The sequence below is a fragment of the Staurois parvus genome, unplaced genomic scaffold, assembly GCF_062004578.1.
Source record: "Staurois parvus isolate SC_StPar_1 unplaced genomic scaffold, SC_StPar_1.0 ptg000832l, whole genome shotgun sequence".
In the NCBI taxonomy this organism is placed as follows: Eukaryota; Metazoa; Chordata; class Amphibia; order Anura; family Ranidae; genus Staurois; species Staurois parvus.
In genome coordinates this window covers 874482-893986 of record NW_028318628.1, presented here as the reverse complement: position 1 = coordinate 893986, position 19505 = coordinate 874482, and the positions used below count along the sequence as shown (strand labels likewise).

At 39.7% G+C, this 19505-nt stretch overlaps 1 protein-coding gene across 2 annotated transcripts in view; it reads right to left on the bottom strand.

Annotated features, from left to right (window-relative positions):
* Positions 1-5302: 5302 nt before the first annotated feature.
* The window catches only part of ZNF592 (zinc finger protein 592), a 66241-nt gene continuing 52038 nt past the window's right edge, over positions 5303-19505 (bottom strand). For both annotated transcript variants that reach the window (XM_089655277.1, XM_089655276.1), the window contains 4 exons: positions 14463-14726; positions 14088-14197; positions 8650-8800; positions 5303-5904 (listed from right to left, as the gene is read on the bottom strand). In XM_089655277.1, the coding sequence (XP_089511403.1) occupies positions 5437-5904; positions 8650-8800; positions 14088-14197; positions 14463-14726 (993 nt within the window). In that variant the 3' untranslated portion in view covers positions 5303-5436. The remainder of the gene's footprint in view (positions 5905-8649; positions 8801-14087; positions 14198-14462; positions 14727-19505) is intronic.

Below are 19505 nucleotides of genomic sequence, written 5' to 3'. Positions count from 1 at the left end.
AGTGGAACTTCACTCTCTCAATCAACATTGACCATTTGTAATGCTTATGCTGCTAGCATTAGTGAACAGATACAGAAGTATATCATATTTACTTGTTTTAAACTTTGCTTTTACATTTCTTCAGTTACTTCCTGGCTTCCAGGCCTAGACAAATGATGTCATAAATCCCAGGAGTCGAGGAGGGGGTTCTCTCAGTTAAGCACACCCTCCTGGCTGCATGCCTGAGCTAAGGGCAGATGGGAGTAAAGTCAAGAAGTAAACACTACATGAAAAATCTGCCCTTACTCAAGATGACTATGGTCAGAAATGCTAGGGGCTGTTTTTCAAATTGATGTTTCAGCAAAATAAAGCATGGAGACATGTATGGATGGGTACATTTGAATATTAAAAATGAATTAAAGTGTTACTAAACCCAGGACCCTGTATTCACTAGATCTGGTCTCCCACAGTACACACAACATGGAAATGCAATCATTTTAGTAAATATAAACTGCTAAATACATTTTCTCATCAGTATATAGCAGTCTTGTTACTTCTATCAGTGTCTGGCCAAGCACTGGTTAAAAAAAAAAAAAAAATTCCTCCTACAAGCTTAAAGAGGATGCAGAAACCCAGACCTCTGTCTGGCCAGTGCTGATTGGCCCTTTGCTGATCACATGCACTCTCCCAAGAAAAAAAAAAAAAACCTATAGCAATGCATACCATCATGTGATGATCATGTGCAGTGTCTCCACACAGTATGTCTTATCAGGAGGTAAGAGGGGAGAACTGGAAGGGGAGGATCAGAGAGGTCAGGATCAAACAGCCTTTTTACACACTGCAGAGGATTAACCCCTTAGCTTCCCCAGTAAGTATAACAAGCATGCTTTACTGCATATACAGACTGATTTTACTGTTGTGGGTTTAGTAACAAGTTAAATTGCGTTTTTGTTTTGTGGTGCTCAGATGCAGTGTAGTTCCGCTTTAAAGAAGAAATCGGTATTACCTTCCAATGATTTCTGTGGATACTCACCTTTGTGACACTCATCTTCCCTGAGAGGTTTTGCAACTGATAGAACCTTTAATGGGACAATATTTAAAACACACAAGAGTTTAGTTATGGTTTCACCAGTGATTCACACAAAATTTTTACCCAGGATTTAAACATTTTTCCAATTGAACCTAAATAGAAAAATGTGTGAATCTCGTGTGATTGTGTTATTTAAATAGACCGCACAGTGACACAACAAAGATAAAAATAAGGAATGCAGCTTAGAAGCCTCAAGCATCTTTTCAGGGTACCTGTCAAATATGTTGAGGCATTCTGTGAATTATGGTGTGGGGGGGGATCTACTAAAACTAGAGCATGCAAATTCTGGAGCAGCTCTGCATAGAAAACAACCAGCTTCCATGTTTTACTGTCAAAGCTTAATTGAACAAGTGGACATTAGAAGCTGATTGGCTACCATACACCGCTCCAGTTTTAGTAAATCCCCCCATAGTGTACAAGTGCCCTACACCATGTAAAGTTATTGAAAATTGCCAAAAAATTAAGAGAGACAAACCACATAGTCACTTGGGATGAAAAATAATCCGAAATGGTAGCAAAATATACTTTCCAAAATGTTTCATAACACTCTTAATTGCAGATGATAGTGGATTCAATGGTCTCCATTCATCCAGCTGCAATAGCACTTAAAAAAGGTGATATATAGGTTGACCAATTATTTTTTTTCTAAATAAGAGATTAGCTTGACATGTGAAAATGGAACAAATTGCAGTTAATATGAACATCTGTCATTCTTGTTCATGACATACAGGCTCTACTTCTTTCATTACAGTGGTTGTTTTTTCTCCAACTCTTGCTTACATAGGTTGTTCACATTACAAGGGAGGGAATGTTTGCTTTAAGAAATTTTCTCTTAGTGAATGAGGTGAAGCTTTATTGACTATCATCCCTCATCTAATCATGTGCAAGCAAAAATGTAAATATAATTTCTCTTGTAAGACCCTGAATATGGTTTACAAAATTAATTTTTATCACATTCAGTAAGCTAAATGCAAACAGAAACTAGGCAAAAGGAAGTCAGAATCAAGTGAAACTGTCCAAATGCAAGCAATTTCTCTCTGATAGTTTTTGAAAACATGCCGTGTTTTGACGATTGTGCACACAATTCCTAATTGTACCATGACCTCCATCTAGTAACTGATTTGCAAATCTCAAAAACTGATTAAAATAATAGAAAAACATAAAAAGAGCAAGCTTGTAAAAGTACGATAAATTACTTTAAAGTAAACACTACAATAACAGTTCAATGGATGTGTTCACTATGGACACACTATATTTCCCTTTTGAGGTCCATGCACACAGGGCTTCAAAAAATGCCAGTTCTCTTGGCAGAAAAAAAAATTGCTCATATTAGAGCATTTTTGTAAAGGCGTTTAGAAGCGTTGAGCTTTTTTCTAACAGAAAGCTCATTTCAAATATGCAATCCAGAAGGGTTTTTTTCTTTCTTATTCTACATGGACACATAGGATAACATTGAGTTGCTTCTACAGGCAAGTGTACAATCCAAACACACACGTTCCTGCATTAAAAATGGATGTGTATAAGTGAGTGCTGCAGCGACCGTCGGCTGGAACCAAACAAAATCAGCAAGGAAAAATGTCACCAGCACACCGAGGATTACCAATATGGGTCCAAAGGTTTTAATGAACGATCACATAGTAACAGCAAGGCAACGTTTTGGAGTCTCGCAGGACCCCTTCATCAGGCATGTGACACATGCCTGATGAAGGGGTCCTGCGAGACTCCAAAACGTTGCCTTGCTGTAACTATGTGATCGTTCATTAAAACCTTTGGACCCATATTGGTAATCCTCGGTGTGCTGGTGACATTTTTCCTTGCTTCTACAGGCAAAATGCAAAGGACCTGTACACGCAGCATGTTTTAAGCCCAATGTGCCCCTAAGGTATACCATTGCTTAGATTGTAAGCTCTAACGAGCAGGGTCCTCTAATTCCTACTGTATTAAACTGAATTGTCATTTTGTCTGCCCTTATTTTGTAAACTGTTGGAGCTATATAAACCCTGTATTATAATAATAATAATAATATTAATAATAGTCTTCGCTGCTCAAGCAGTTTTACCAAATACTGTTTGAAAGGCCACTTTAGCACAGCTTGAAATTAATTTTTTAAACTTTTGGATAACTAAAAGAGAAAAGCAAATGAGATGTAACCTCCATCATGATTTCATACAGACTATACATTATTTTCAATTTGGTTTTCCAAAGACAAGTCTCACTGAGGTAGCAGAAGCTTGTGTGGCTGAATCAGGAGGGATGAGCTATACAGCAGACCTGCCGAGTACCCATGTGCAATATGCAGCAATGGTTAAAACAGAAAATGATGTACCTTTGATCAGACCACACTAAACAGCTGAAAGCTAATTCGAAACATTGGGTTTAATCTACTACTCCTTTAGAAAATCAACCTAAAGTGACTACCATATAACTGCTTTTTGTGTCATGCTAATAAATAAATCTGAAATAACTGAACATCGAAGATAATCTTAGGTTCAGGGGTAATCAATATCTTAGAAATGATTTGCTTCAGGATTCATCATGTTTGCGAACCTTACATATACAAACAATGCAGTCTGACCAAATTTCAAACAAGCAGAAGGAAAATGCTTACTAATCATATACAGCAGATTAACAAAACTGCTGGTACTTAGTATACTATTAAGTTTATAAATATGGAATCATATGCTACCCAGGCAATTCCTCAAACGATACAGGTAACCACGAATTAGGCTGGCGGTAAAGGTGACTGTTAGTAATTCAGCACTGAAATCTTTGAACTGCATACAAAGCCGAGCCCAAGCAACTGCAAAAAAGTGCCACCTTTGGACTAATTAGGTTTAGTATTACAGAATACAAAGTTTCAGCATTGAATCCTATCACTTAATTCACAGCAATCAGTTGTTTTATTTTCTAGCATCACATATCTTAAAGTAGTTGTAAACCTATACATATACCCACTGAAGAGAATGGCCTCAGGTGATACACAGATGAAACAAATCCTCCTACATAAGTTATACCTGTTTATCTAGAGCGGTCTGTCCTCTACAGCCAAGTGCAAAATCTACACAGGACCTCTCAGTTTTGAAAAGCAGGAGGCGGGAAGCTGAAGTTACATCAGCGAGGAGCACTCTGAGCCATGATTGGAGGGAAGGGGTGCACAATCTCCCCCCCCCACACACACACACACTGGGTGACAGGAAACTTGTCAGGAGTGACTCATTCTGAGAGCAGAGGAAGGAAGCAGCAGGCAGAAATTACACTGTGCTCTGGACTGAGACATGTACACATTACAGAGGAATGTGCTTTGTTCATGTCATTTCATGTCAGGTCAGAATAGAATTGAAATGGAAAAAAAATATTGCTATGCTGATTTAAAATTCCGTGAACTCCTGAAAAATACAAAACATGGTGAAATATATGCAGGTGAAAAATATTTAAGTTTCTGGATGCATTCCTTAGAAGAAAGTTGTTTATAAAAGTTTTAGGCCTGTAGCAGTAAGAGAACATCCATTTTCTCCAGCTTCTAGGCATGGTACTAACCATTACACCAGTTTGCTTTTTCTAGCACTGCATCCTGCCCTATACCCATCCCTTGAACAGAGTAAGTGAGCAGGAGCTCTTCAGAATTTTGATCTTTCCTTTTAACATAACATGTGATTGGTACCAGATCCAGCACCATTTACTAAAGGAAAGTCAAGCACAGCACTATTCCTTTATTACTACTGGTTGGAACTTGCATACATCAACAGCTGTAGGCATTTCCCCATAGTGTTGTCTAGTGAAACCAAAGCAACTACTCATCTGTTGACATTTATCCTTCATGTTAATATATACGAAGTTTAACTCTGTATGCCACAAGTTATAATGCAATGATACAAATTTCTGATATGCATGGAATCACTTTAGCCACTGCATCATTTAAATGAAAGTCTGTCCAGAAGGAAAATAAACCATTTGAAAGGTCCAGCTTTCAGGTCTTTAAATATCATGATAGCACATGTATCTAATAAGGTAGAATGAATATATGTGAACAGTGAATGCTATGATGTATGTATATTGAAAAGTGAACGCTGTAACTTGCAAGAACTGGAAAAATAAAACTTACATTTCCCTTTTTTTTTTTTTGTTTCTCTGCTGTCCCCTTACATTGCTAGGCATTGTTGGTCCGTACAATGGACAAGTATATCCTAATTGAACGGCTAACAGTCCACATAAACAAACACAGTACCTTACATCTTAATTTCTATCTTTTTAATTTTAATCAACATTCCTCCCAGTTTCTCAGTAAAAATAGTTATTTATTTTATTCATTAACATCTGATTTGCTTTTGCTTCAAAACTTTGATTTTGCTGTTGAAGTCCAGTATTTATCAGGCCACAAGAGATCCTGCCTTCTGTCTGTTCTCCGTGCTGTCTTTGTGTGTCCGTACATGGGCAGCGTGTGCGCTCTCCAGATCAAAGGTTAAATTGCACTGAGTGCATTCCCATGTTCCTCCCTGCTCTGATTTAAAACTTGAAATCTGCTTTTCTGATGTTTTGGGGTTAGGGCTTGGAGGCCCCTCATCTTCCTCCTCATCCTCCTTCACCTTGTGTACAATGAAAAGGTGTCTATTTAGTGATATCTGGGATGTGTAACATAAACCACAATGTACACACTGGTATGAGGAGCTGTCACTCTTGTGCTGAGGTATGTGCTCAAGAAATTCAGAGCTGCTGTCTGCTGCAAAGCCACATTTTGCACATTTGTAGATCGATTTCATTTTCTTAGCATCTGGTCCACCTGCTTTTGCTTCAGAGTCCTCAAGTTCTTTCTTAATAGCTTTCTTGGAACCCGATGACTGGAATGCCGCATATGGAATTGAAATAAAAGGACAAATGTGTTTTAGAAAATGTCCTTAATGTTTGCCTTTCTAAAACAATGGTGATTGGAATGCTCTTTATATTTAATAAAATATAGTGGTATTAAAACGCAAACATGTATTCATTTCACAGCCTACCAGTTCTTAGATGTGATGTCAACGTTAGTTTTCTTTATTAGGTATTCTTACCTTTATTTTCACCTAGTGATCTGGCCAGTAGGACTGTTGTTTTTCAACAGAACTCACTGTCCTACAAATGTGTAAGTTTAGAGTGTTGAGACAAAACATTTACCATGGATAGGGGGTGCTTACAATGATCAGCTTTTATGTAAATCCTTTTATTTCAAAAGAAAAAAAAAACCTGTTGCTGTAACTGCGTATGTAAGTGCATTGTGATACTGGTGCTCGGTTTCAATTATTTATTATATTTAAGGCTCCATGCATACTAGCATTTTTTTACAAGCTCAAAAACACTAGGAGTGTTAGCATTTTATTCATGTTTTTACAGTACACAAAAAAATATTAAAAAATAACACCCGTTAGGAGCATTTTAGTAGCATTTGTTTTTATGTGCCAGGAAAACACTATCAAAAACACTACGAAAACATTTTTACTCTGCTTGAAAAACGCTTCTAGCATATAATAGTGTGCATGGACACATAGGACAACAACATTAGCTTCCAGAGGCAGAAAAAAATGCCCATAATAGCTTCTAAGAGCCTAAAACAATGTTAGTGTACCTAAATCTGCTAGTACATTTAACACTCCCCTCCCCCCCAGACTGACCATGCTGCTGTCCAAAGGTGCCCCTGTGCTCATTCATTCAGAGTGGGGGCACTCTAATACAGGTGGTGTGTTACTGGTGAGATCACTAGGTCAAAAGAGGGGAAAAAACAAAAACCCAAAACTGAAGAACAAACTAATGCAGCCACCACAATACCACCTACAATATATTACATGTTTGGTTTAATACCTCTTTAACTTAAAGTAGGTGTAGAAAAGAAGACAAAACAAAATGAAAAAGGACAAATTCTAAGATATAACTTTTTAAAGTGGATGTAAAGTTTCTTCCTTATTTTTGAAATAATAAACATTGCATAGCTACCTGCCCTGTGCAATGGGGACAAAGATAAAAATATGCTGACTTCAACCATTTTAAGCTATCCCATTATTCATTTCACATACTGGTTAAACCATTATTACCTGAATTTCATGTTTCACAGCAGATCTCAAAGAGAGAGAAAGTCAGTAAATGAACACCAAACACCACTACACATATGATGTTGGTACTTTTCCTACAGCTCATTACTACTAGAGCCAACAAGGCATGGGAAGGGGCATATCAAAATGTTCTAGAAACCTGAAAACCAGAGCACCTTATTATTTATGTACTGACCAGCTCATATACTACTACTCCAAGCATTATTCTAGCTTGGGAAAAAGACTTAGACTATTGCTTTTAAGCAAATAATTTACCAAAAGATATTTATTCTTACCCACAAAGCTACTATGCTGATGCAGCACAGGACTAAATAGTGACACGATGGTAGCACTGCCGTACAACAACAATCATTCACCCCCAACTTTTCCTGGAGATGTAACAGAGCAGTAGGAAACATGCTCCACATACGTTGGTATTGCGTTCATATATCATTTTTTAAAATCAAAATATTGAATCTTTACAAACTGGTCACAAGCTCTGAAATCAGTATGCATCCCAAATATCCCTTCTTTTTTAATACCAGGCCCTACTTTTAAACCCAAAAAAGGCCTCAGTTTTTATCTACATGCAACTCAAACAGTTATCCTCTTATCACTGGAACACTACATGAGCCACAGCGGTTTCGGAGAGGCTATGGGAACTTAGTTAAATTCACAGAGCTTCTTATGGCATCTATTCACAAAAGGTACTCTACATACATGACCACATGTAGCGTCTGGGTTATTCCCTTAGTTTCCACATGTACCCAAGAACAATTAATTGACTAAACAAACTTTACTAAGTGGGAATGTTGGACTCCCCTATTCAGGCACTCTCCTCTTCTCTGTTCTGTTTTCCTTCTATCTATCTTGTGCTCACTTCTATCTACAGACTCTCCCTCACCTTCCTTCCTTCATACATCACCAAGGATTACCCAATGAAATATTATAATCATACTCATGCACATGCTAAGTTCTTTTGCAATTTCCCTGTGAGGCTATCAAGATTGTGTTTCATTATTATTAAATATAGGCTAAGTCTTTCTGTATCTTACTGCAACTACAGTGCCTTAAAAAAAGTATTCATACCCTTTGAGAATTTCCACATTCTGTCATGTTTCAACCAAAACGTATTTTATTGGGATTTTATGAGATAGACCAACACAAAGTGGCACAATTGTGACGTGGAAGGAAAATCAAAAATGGTTTTAAAATTGTTTTTACAAATAAATATCTGAAAATGTGGAAAATTTTAAGGGGTATGAATACTTTTTCAAGGCACTGTACTTAACTGTGAGCCTGTTACGTTTGTTTAATCAGACCCTGACTCTCACTGACCCCAATCTACTTTCTGTACCCTGAAAACCAAAAAAATTATACTGCTTAAAACAAACTGAAAAATATGCAGGCACCCACAACATTCCTGAAGTTAACAACAGGCAGCTACCTAACTTCCAATTCCCCTTAGTTTTTGTAATGTGGAAAATATTCTTAGAATATTTTTGCTAAATATGAGCATAATACCTGATCTTGTTCTCGGCTTTGCGAAGCTGCATCTGATGCTGCGATAGAAGAGGACACCTGGGTAAGTTCAGGGTTTTTGATGCCGTGCATTAAAATGATGTGATTAGCCAGCATGGACGGCTTGGCAAAAGTGGGCTTCTCTGTGCAGTAGCTGAAAGACACAAGAAAATACAATGAACATTTCATTTAAAAAAAACAAAAAACACAAACCATTTTAATCAACAGAATACTGATTTTTTTCCTAACCTGTAGACATAACCATGCTGTCTAGGCAAATGTGATTTCCATACTTACATGTAACAAAAGTAAACATTTCCTATTAACCACTTCAAGTCCGGACACTTTTACCCCCTTCCTGTCCAGGCCAATTTTCAGCTTTCAGTGCTATCACACTTTGAATGACAATTGCGCGGTCATGCAACACTGTACGAATATTCATTTTTTAGCATTTTTTTGAGACAGATAAAGCTTTATTTTGGCGGTATTTATTCACCACTGGGATTTTTATTTTTTTTTCTATGTAAATGAAAATGTCCACAAATTTTGAAAAAAAAGTGTTTTTCTTATAAAATTTTGCAAATAAATATTTAATCATAAATCTTGGGCAAAATTTATTTTGTTATCTTTTTATTAAAAAAAAAAATAACCCAAATTAGTTTATAACATTTTTATTTTATTTTTTTACATTATGTTTGCTTGTTTTTTTACATACTGTCACCCTAGCAGTACAGTGTCACCATGGTGACACTGTACTACTTGTGGGGGGGGGGGGGGGGGGGTGATGAAGATTTTTTTTTTTCTACACTGACTGCTTTTACACCCAAGGCGGTAAAAGCAATCATTTCTCCTTCTCTCTGGCTGCATTCTTGCAGCCATTGAGAACTACTGTGTGAGCTGTGATTGGTCATAGCTTGTCACATGGTACAAAGCTGTTGTGAATAGCCTTATACCATGTGACCTCTGTGATCATTTACAGATTTCACACGTAGTAAGCAACGATGTCAGAAATGGCCAATCAGTGATCACATGATCGGGACCTCGTACAGAGGTACCATACGACGATCGGTGTTCCACTGTGTCCGGAGAACACAGCGGGCACTGGATCGTGGTGCTGCACGCTCCCGGGCAGCACGCACAAGCAGGGGACGGGGAAACCGTTTATAAATGGCCACCCGACCCTGCACTGCCACCGTCCGGCCGTTTATATACAACGGCCGGTCAGGAGGTGGTTAATGATAATAATGGCCAAAATTACATACTTCAAAAATGTTGAGTCAAGGAGATTTAAACTGCATTCAGTGGGGAAACTATCGTGTGTTGGACCTACTTCAATACACCTGTTCTACTAGTCTGAAGTCCTAACGCAATGAAAATGGAATTAAACTCTTAATCTGCATTAGCCAAGGGGATAAAAACATGCTTAGAAAAAAGGATCAAAATGTAAAGCAATACACCGGTCAACTCTCTCGCCTTATGTATTAAAACGTAAAGTGTCATTAAACCCTCCAAAAATACTTTTTTAAATATTTCTTTAAAATGATGTACTATAACTGTGTGTAGAAGCTTGCTATCACCCATCTGTTGCGTCTTTGCAATTATCTGGTTGATCCTGCTTTTCCATGCACTTTCCCATTGCAGTGGCTATGGCTTCAGACTTGTGCGCTGCCACTCTTGGTGCACCAAATCTGTCTGCTGCCTGTTGGGAAGCCACTGACTTCATTTCTCCCCTTGAAGCCTCTCTACATTTCCGTCACTTGCGGGGCTGCTCCAACTGTCTGATTGGCATTGGCTTCCTCTCCCCTCCATCCATCCCACATGACATTTACATTGTTTGTGGGGTGAATCCAGCAGGGATGATTGATGGAGGCTCACCTGCTAGCCACCCCAAATGACTCACATTCCAGAGTCTTAGGAGGTGACTCCCAGATCATGATGGGCTGCAGCAGAGAGCCTGGCTGCTAGTTTCTTGTATGAATGCATTAGCAGCATGCTTTCTAGCATCTGTTTTTTATTTATCATTTTTACCACTGTAATACTTTTTTTTTTTTCCAAGCACACATGACCACAACAGTGCCAACTGGCTCGGTACGACCACAGAAAAACATAGGCTGCATCACAGGATATACTGTATTGCTTGTTACACCCATTACTCTCAGTGCAGTGTAAAGCAAGCAGATTGTGTCAAATGACCAAGGGATAAAGCAGCAAAAATTATGGTCTAGAAACCCTTGATTGGATTGTTATTGTCCCAGGTGAAAAATATGAAAATAGTGTTAATGAGTTTAAAGGATAAGTTCACTTTTGGGAACACGTTACATGTTCCACCAGTTTTTTAGGGTGGAACATGCAACATGTTCCCAATGCTGCAGCCACTACCTGCTGCCCCCGTCCCTGTGACAGAAGTATGGGGAGGAGCTCCCCGTACTAGCTGTCATTTTTTAAAAACAGCACAGCCGCGTCATTCACAGTGCTTTGTGAATTAATTAACTAAAATTCCTGACAGCCTTAGCGGCTGTCGGCTTGAATTTCTCAATGAACTACCATGGCGCTGTGGAAGTTCACTGAATCTTCTTGTCAGTATATCTGCTTGCCCGTACATCCCATACAGACAAGCAGATATACTAACAGGTCTGCAGGAGACCTACACGGCACCAGCGATTGCTGGTGCAATGCTTTACAGCCTCCTGCAACCAGAAGTAATAAATGCACATTTTTGTTACCTGCAAAAAACAAAGTGCATTTATTATTTTTTGGCAAAAGGTGAACTTATCCTTTAATGACATGTTAAAGTGGAAGTAAACTTTCTAAAAAATGTTGTTCACAAAAGACTTTACAAATCCCTTAAAAGCCAGCACATATTTTTCTTTAAGATGATGAGAATGGATGCCAAGATAATTAACTCTCCAGAGCACATGCACAGAACTTACATCAGTGGCTGCCCACTGCCCAAGAAATAAAAAATAAAAATGGGAGCACTACATTTGTGCAAAAACATTGACAAGATTCCATGCCACATTTCTGTGATATATTCTATCCTTAATTCGAGGCAAGATAAGTGAGCTTATTTGATAAAATGGAAGCGAGATTTAGATGAAGACCTAGATCATTTCCAAGTGGCGTTAATTGGCTTCTAAGTCCGTTATAATAATTTCATCATTGAAGCCACTATAAAGTGCTTTGAAGATGATATATGGTACCTACAAAATTCGCTTCATATGTCCAAGGTGCCTCCCTTACATATTTCAGGGGCTGTGGACAGGAGGGCATGAAATATCAAATATGGTGGACCTGCCCGGGAGTCAAGAGATTTTGTATTCAAGTCTAACTTTATATACTTCTCGACTCAGACCAAAATCAAAAAATCCCCCTGGCAAGCCTTATTAGGCCATCCCATACAGGAGGCGACAAAACATTCTGAAAAAAATGCTTTCATATTTCCTTTATATTTTTAGCTGCTAGGATAGCAATTGTACACACACTTTACAAGAGAAGTTTACAAAAGAAGATAAGGTAAACAAATCCTTTTCATACAAGGGTTTCTTTCTTTTTTTACACAGTAGGGCATGTGCATTGACTCAAGAAACCTTGTGTCACACTTCTTTGAGAAATGTAATGTGTCAAGCATATATATTATGTTCAGTTTGTGAATCACTGGTTTAAATAATAAAAATTATTGGAAGAGAAAAAAAAAGATAAGAGCCCATGTCAACGGAGCAGGAGCAGTGAGCTTGGACCTCTTTGAAGCTAAGCACATGCAAAAGGTGTATGTGCAAGTATGCTGTACATACACCATAAAGTTTGCTTTAACACCAAGCAAACAGCTAAATAAGAAAGAAAAAAAAAGTTCAAACTGTCAGAGGTTCTGTAATTCTGCTGAGCCAGTCTTGCAATACAGGCAGTCCTGCCTGACACACTGGAGGAGTAGCAGAACATTAATGAGGTATTTTTCTCAGCTTTAGTTTTTGATTGACAGCACCTAGCAAATAACAAATGCACTGATTGCCTCAGAGTGCTGGCCCTTATTCTACCATTCCTTGAGCTGCTCTAAAGGGAACTACAGGAGGCTGATATCATGACTGATTCAGATACCTATGCTAGTCCAATGTCAAATACATTTAACAACATATTTAATTTATAACTGAGATTATATATATTTTTTTTATATCAGGCCAGAGTTCCGCTTATGCTTGTCACTGTGAAAATGTTTGATGCAGACACACAAAATTATGTTCTGGACCACCCTTCTGATTGTGTTGAGGTGCAACCTAAAAGGAAGGAGCAACTAAGTAACTAACCTCATATAGGCAGGACATATCCCAGATGTAATGCTGTGCTCCTGTCAGGAATGGACTTGCCAATAATGGTGGGACTCACCTGCCTTGTAGGCTGCAGTACCAGGGCTGGCCAGCGGGTGCTCTCAGCAATCAGAGACTCACCCCTGCAGTCAGCCAAACACCTGAAGCCGATTGCAGAGGTTGTATTTAAGGAATGGCCAGACTCACAGTCAGGGCCTTGGTGTGTGTTTTTCCATGGGCCCCTGTATCTTGTATCCTGTGTTCCTGTTCCTGCCTGACTTGTTGCCGACCCTGCCTGATCCTGACCTCTGCTGACTTTTCCGGTTTGATCCCTGGCTTGTGACCCTGACCATTCTCTGCCTGACCCTCTGCACCGCGCTGCCCGTGAGTTACTGAACCCAGCTTGTGACCCCGACCACTCTCCCGCCTGTTCCTGGTACTCCGTTTGCCCGTTTGCTACTGACCCGGCCTGCCTGACTACTCTTTGTATTGTATGTATTGTTATCAGTGGTTTGGTTTGGTTTGTTTGCACTGTGTTTATGTTTAGTTTTGCACTGCGTTTTGTATTGTTAGTCTTAATAAATCATATTGTTTATACCATATCTGAAGCCTGCGTTTCCCTGTGTCAGTCCACACACCTCTGGTCATACCCGGAGCCCTGACAGCTCCCAAATAAATGAGGGAAATAGAGCATCCATCTCAAAGGTCTACTAACCCTTAGGATACCAATTGATAAAAATTAAGCAAAAATGAACAATTAGCTTAATTATGCACGTGTTACACTAATGCATACCTTCTACTGTATTAGAAAGAAAAATGAGTAATTGTAACTCAAATTGCCTCAACTGCTAAATAAAGAGAAATCTAAAGAATAGAAATAAGCCCGGCATGACTCTGAACACCACCCTAATTTAGTGCAGTTAAAAATGTAAATCAATTTTTTGTGAAGCTATTTTTTTTTTTAAACTGGCATATAAACTGCCATTATTGTACCTTTGTGGTTAAGTTTTACATAAATGCTATACAAAAAAAAGACAGCTAGTGACTGCAAATGGTCGTAAACAGAGCACTACTACTATGTCAAGACAAAAAAAAAAAATACTGTATTTCTTAGCACTGAAAGTGTGTTCACTGAGATATTACCAGCAGGTGTACTCTTTCTTTGTGTCATGGTCATTTTTAACATGTCGTCGTAAGCTGGCTGAAGAGTTGAAGGAGCGCTCACATTGTCGGCATGGATATCTTTTCATACTCTGCAAAATAAATCAATTTGAAAGATTTGTAACACAAAATGCTTTAACATGATTTATCAGCGTGTAATGCTATAACTTTAGAAGGGGAGGGTAAATGGAGTTCCACTTGAAACTACTTTATCTTGTTTTATACAGTATGTTAGCAAAACGCGGACTGGTGGTACGGTCTGTATGTCCCTGTATTTGGCAACTAAATGGAACTGATAAAGTGACATTGAACATTAGCAATGCATGTTAGTCTTCAGAATAAAAAGAAAAATCTTACCTTCCCATGACTTTTCTTCATGTGGAACACATAAGTTTCCCGATCCAGAATCCACTCAGAACACTCTGGACACGTCCAACCTGCAAGCTTCTGCTTGTGCTGTGACTCTGCAGACTCGTTGTCTCTCTTGTTAGAAGAGGAATTACCCACAGTCTTTCCTGTGGACTTTGACGAAGTGGAGTCATCATTCTTCTCCACTGCAGCATCTGGCTTTTTCTGGGCGGCTGAAGATTCTTCAGGTGATTTAGGAAGGCCATGGACGCTCTAACAAAAAAAAAAACCCCAAACATTTGGTAAGAAACAAAATATCAGTTGGAATCAATACTAAAAGGAGCCTATGTCTGCTAAAAATGAAAGCACCAAAGATAATACTCAGTTTGATATGTGATATACTGTGACAGTGACCCTAATATCCCAAGTGAATTAATGTGGAATGCAAGGTGAGAATCTCCTGCAGATATCCAGGTTTGCGGACATCCACTTCTTTATTGTTTACTTTTAAAATGATATGATCCGCTACCCAACCGCATGCCTGCAATGTACTGCAGATGGGCGGTAGCTGCAGGCAAAGTGACGTACCCGTACATTGCTTTGCTCTTCCGGGTTTAGAGTGCACACCTTAACCCCCCCCCCCCCCCCGCTGACCACTGCTGTCAGTTGTTGTAGAAGGTGTATGTCAGCAGGTCTCGACCAGTGATTTAGGCTGGGACTCTGTCAATCTCCTACAGTGAATGGAGATGCAGAGCTGTGCCTGTATTTGTACATACCGGAACAGGATCTAGCTGGTTCTTCTCTCCCTGGAACCATTTTGTTCCAGAGAGAGAAGAATGACATCACACGTGAGTAAAAGCAGCACACTGCAGCCACATGTTAGATAGAGACATTTTACCCCCTTGATTGCCACATTTAACCCTTTGATTGCCCCCTGCCACTGCCATTAGTAGAGTGTCAGTGTACAGTATTGATCACCGTATTAGTGCCACTAGCAACGTCAGATAGCGTCAGGGTCAGTTAGCGTCCCTCCCAGCTAGGGTCAGCTAGCGTTAGATTGTCCGCACACTATATGACTACGACTGATCACAGTCATTACTAGTATAATGTTTGTATGGATCTATATATTGATCACGAACAAAATTATACCTGTGCCCCTTAGTGTCCCCAAAAACGCAGTGTTAGCAGGATCATCCCCGTATGCTGCCAGCACTAGCATTTAGCCCCAATGCTCCCCCTCACCCCTAACAAGAAGTGCAGTGTCAGTATAATTTCTGATCTCTGTCACCTGTAATACATTGCACACAAAACCGCAGTGTTCACAGAATCAGGCCTGATCTCTGCTAGCACTTGCCGGTAAATGTTTTTGTAGCAGTTCAAGCAGTCCCTGACAGCCAGGTGCTCTTTTTCCCATGAGTCGCACTAGGTACCTGTAAATTTAGAGTCCAAAATGTCCAACGAAAGGTACACTAGTGAAAAGGCCTACAGGAGTCTGAGTATGTCAGGTGAGAGCGAAGGGGAAGACTCCCTGACACAATCAGCCTCGGAAGACTCCCTGACACAATCAGCCTCAGAATACAAACCTGTAGACAGCAGCGGCACCGAGAGGTAGCTCGGTCCATGGAGAAGAGGTCCCTGATAAGATCAGGTGTACCTGACCCCATGAAGCTGAAGTGCTAGGATTGCATAACTTGTCTCATATGCAACAGAGTGCCAGTACTAGTGCCACACTACCTTTTGGTGAACTGGCGAGCACCAGTGGCCTAGTACATCCTGGTCTTTCACATACCAGCACTGCAGTATCACTTGGTAACGTGGCGAGTCCCAGAAGTGCAGTACTAGCTGGTGTGGTGGCGAGCACAAGCAGTATCCCGCAGCCACCAAGAATTCGCACACAATCCCATAGAGCCCCTAGTGTCCTTCCGGACGTGCTTGCAAATTGTAATTGGCAGCCCACAGATTCTGCAGCACCCGTACTTCCCCCATTCACTGCCCAACCCAGAATTCAGGTGGAAACAGCAAATTTAACTCCCCTTGATTTTATGGAGCTGTTTTTCACAAAAGATTTGTACAATTTGATTGTGGGCCAAAGCAATTTATATGCTCAAGAATATATCGCCGCAAAACCAAATTCAAACCTTGCCAGACCATTCGCATGGAAACCAATTACGGTTTCCAAATTTAAACCATGCAACCTAATCGCTGGGGCTTCCCCCAACGGCTTGTAAATACCCGACTTAGAAAGGGGGAGCAAGCCTGATGAATTGCTCGCAGTGAAGTGGAAGGACAAAACGGGATGTTTTCGTCCTGTCTTCCATTCACGCATACGCGACAGTCCAAATTAACACGGTATCTGGCATTATTGAGAAACCCCTCTACATCCACGACTATAACTTTAACATGGGAGGGTGGACTTCAACGACCAAATGATGAATCCGTACCTAGTTTCCTGGAAAGCTCGACACTCGTACAAAAAGGTGTCTATTTATTTCAATTGGCTATATAGAATGCTTTTGTAATTTACAAAGCCAACTGGATGAAGTGGATCCTTCCTACAATTCCAGGAAGAGGTCACAGCACTTTTGCATCCAGAAGGTGCTGTAGCCCAATCCTTAAATCCAGATGCAGTTAGCCGGCTGCATGAGAGGCATTTTCTGGATGTCCTCTCTGGTACCCCAACCCAAAGGTCACCCCAAAAAAGATGTCGTGTCTGTAGCTACCATACACTAGTGGAGTATTAGTATACGGTACACCACGGCACAGTTCAGGGTACATATTTACACAGGGTCTCGAAAGATGTTAGGTAGTCAGGAAACTGGCTATCGCATTTTGAGAGACCCTACAATCTGTTTTAAAAAATTCAAGTTAAAAAAAAAAAAAAAAGTAAAAACCCCCCAAAAAATAAAAAATTCAAGTTAAAAGAAAAAAAAAAAAAAATTTTAAAAACCAAAAATAATTAGTTTTTTTATTGTTGTTACTGTTCTACTGTTACGATTTTACTGTTTTATTGTTAACCATTGCTGTTTTTTTTGCAGGAATGTCATTCAGCTGCAGAACCGACAGGGTCTTGCTCTCAGAATATACATAAGTAGGTGTGTGCAAGTGCTGTTGGATATTTTTCATCCAGTTAAAAAAAAAGAGCATATATGTCGAAGCATGGGGGTCTGGGGTGGCCAGTGGGTGGATGGCCCCTATGCTTTTGCATTTATATTGTATAATATTTTTTGAACATTTCATATGTGCCCACCATTAAAAGTAGGTGGATGCAGGGAGGTATGTTCTAATGGTGGACATACCACACACTTTTTCTGGCAGAGATTTCTTCTCTTTTTTTCATTCAGCCCACAGGCTGCATAAAGAAAAAAAAAAAAGAAGAACATAGCATGTGGCCCCTATGCTTCGGCATATATATTTTATAATATTTTTCGGCACATATTTCAATAAAACAGTTGCTTTATTGAGTTACTGTTTTATTATTAAGTATTGCTGTTTTCTTTGCAGGAATGTAATTCAGCTGCAGCTCCGACTTGTTTATTCTGATAGCAACAGGGCCTTGCTTTCAGAATATACATACGTAGGTGTGTGTGCAGTGCTGTTGGATGACATTTTTCATCCACAGTTAAAAAAAGAGCATATATGCCAAAGCATGGGGGCCTGGGGTGGCCAGTGGGTGGATGGCCCCTATGCTTCGGAATATAAATTTTATAATATTTTTTGGTACATTTCATGTATGCCCACCATTAGAAGTGGGTGGATGCAGGGCGGTATATTCTAATGGTGGGCATAATACACTTTTTCTGGCAGAGATTTCTTTTTTTTTTTTCATTCAGCCCACAAGCTGCATAAAAAAAAAACAAAAAAAACAAGAAGAACATAGTATATACCCAAACAAGGACCAGCAACGTACTGGTATATCAGGCATCATCCTGGTATCTTTTTCAGCCGGCGATCGGCTTTCATGTAAAACCAATCTAGTGTCTAATTAGCTGCAGGATTGCTTTCACAAGCAGCAGGAGAAGATGTGTCAGAAAAAAAAGGTGGGATTCCTTTTATCTCTATTTGTTCTCGATCAACTACTCAAGAAGTCAATGACCCAGAACAAAAGGAGGAAAGTAATGGCCACCTTCATGATGCTCTTGTGACAGGTACATGGTAAATGAACCCTAGCATGAAAAGTTAGCTTTGAATTTTCAGCCACATAAAGAACCTTTCAATTTTAATAAACCCTTTAAGATTTTCCTTTACGTGCAATGGCATCTATTCACTATTCAGTCCTGAAGGTTATCATCTGGCTCACGAGACTAGTGCTAGTTTGGTGGCACTGTGCTGCAGAGATGCATCACGCCCTGAAATGAGTCCCAGAACTGAGTGGTGGCAGCCTACACAATGCTAGCTAGGAATCCAAGTTAAGAAAGATAAGCCACAATCTGAGTTCCTTTAAAATACATTTCTATTGCCCAGCCATAAACATCTGTTTCAAAATCCCTGGCATTTTAAACAATAGCAGTATCACAAAGGTTCCCAGTCACTAAATATTTTAGGGTACATTCACAACCTGTGTGGTGGGAATGTGCTGGGAGGCTATTCCAGCTCAGTTCCACTGCACTCCCACCGCAAGACAACACAAATGCTTTATGGTCAGTTTATACCACTGTGTTGCGGTGGTGTGCAGTGAACAAGAAAAAGTCACCGCACGCTGACCGAACTTTGAAATGTCACGGTGTGAACAGAGCGATGTGCTCCAATCGGTGCATTAGCACTGCCTGCACAGCAAAGCACACCAACTGCAGATAGACCCTTAGATGAGATGAAAAAAAGTGTATAATGAACAGCCAAGAATGCTTCAAAATGATATGTATACTGTTTTATAACAAGTGGATGGTTCAAATGGGTATACTATAGTGTACGCCCATGCAATTGCCATGTCTGCCCATCTGGGCACTGTCTGCATATAGGTCCACGCACCTACATAGCTGTCAAATAGGGTGCAGTGGCTGTGTCCATGCAGCCACTGGGTCAGAATTGGAATCAATGGAACTTTCTGCATGCAGA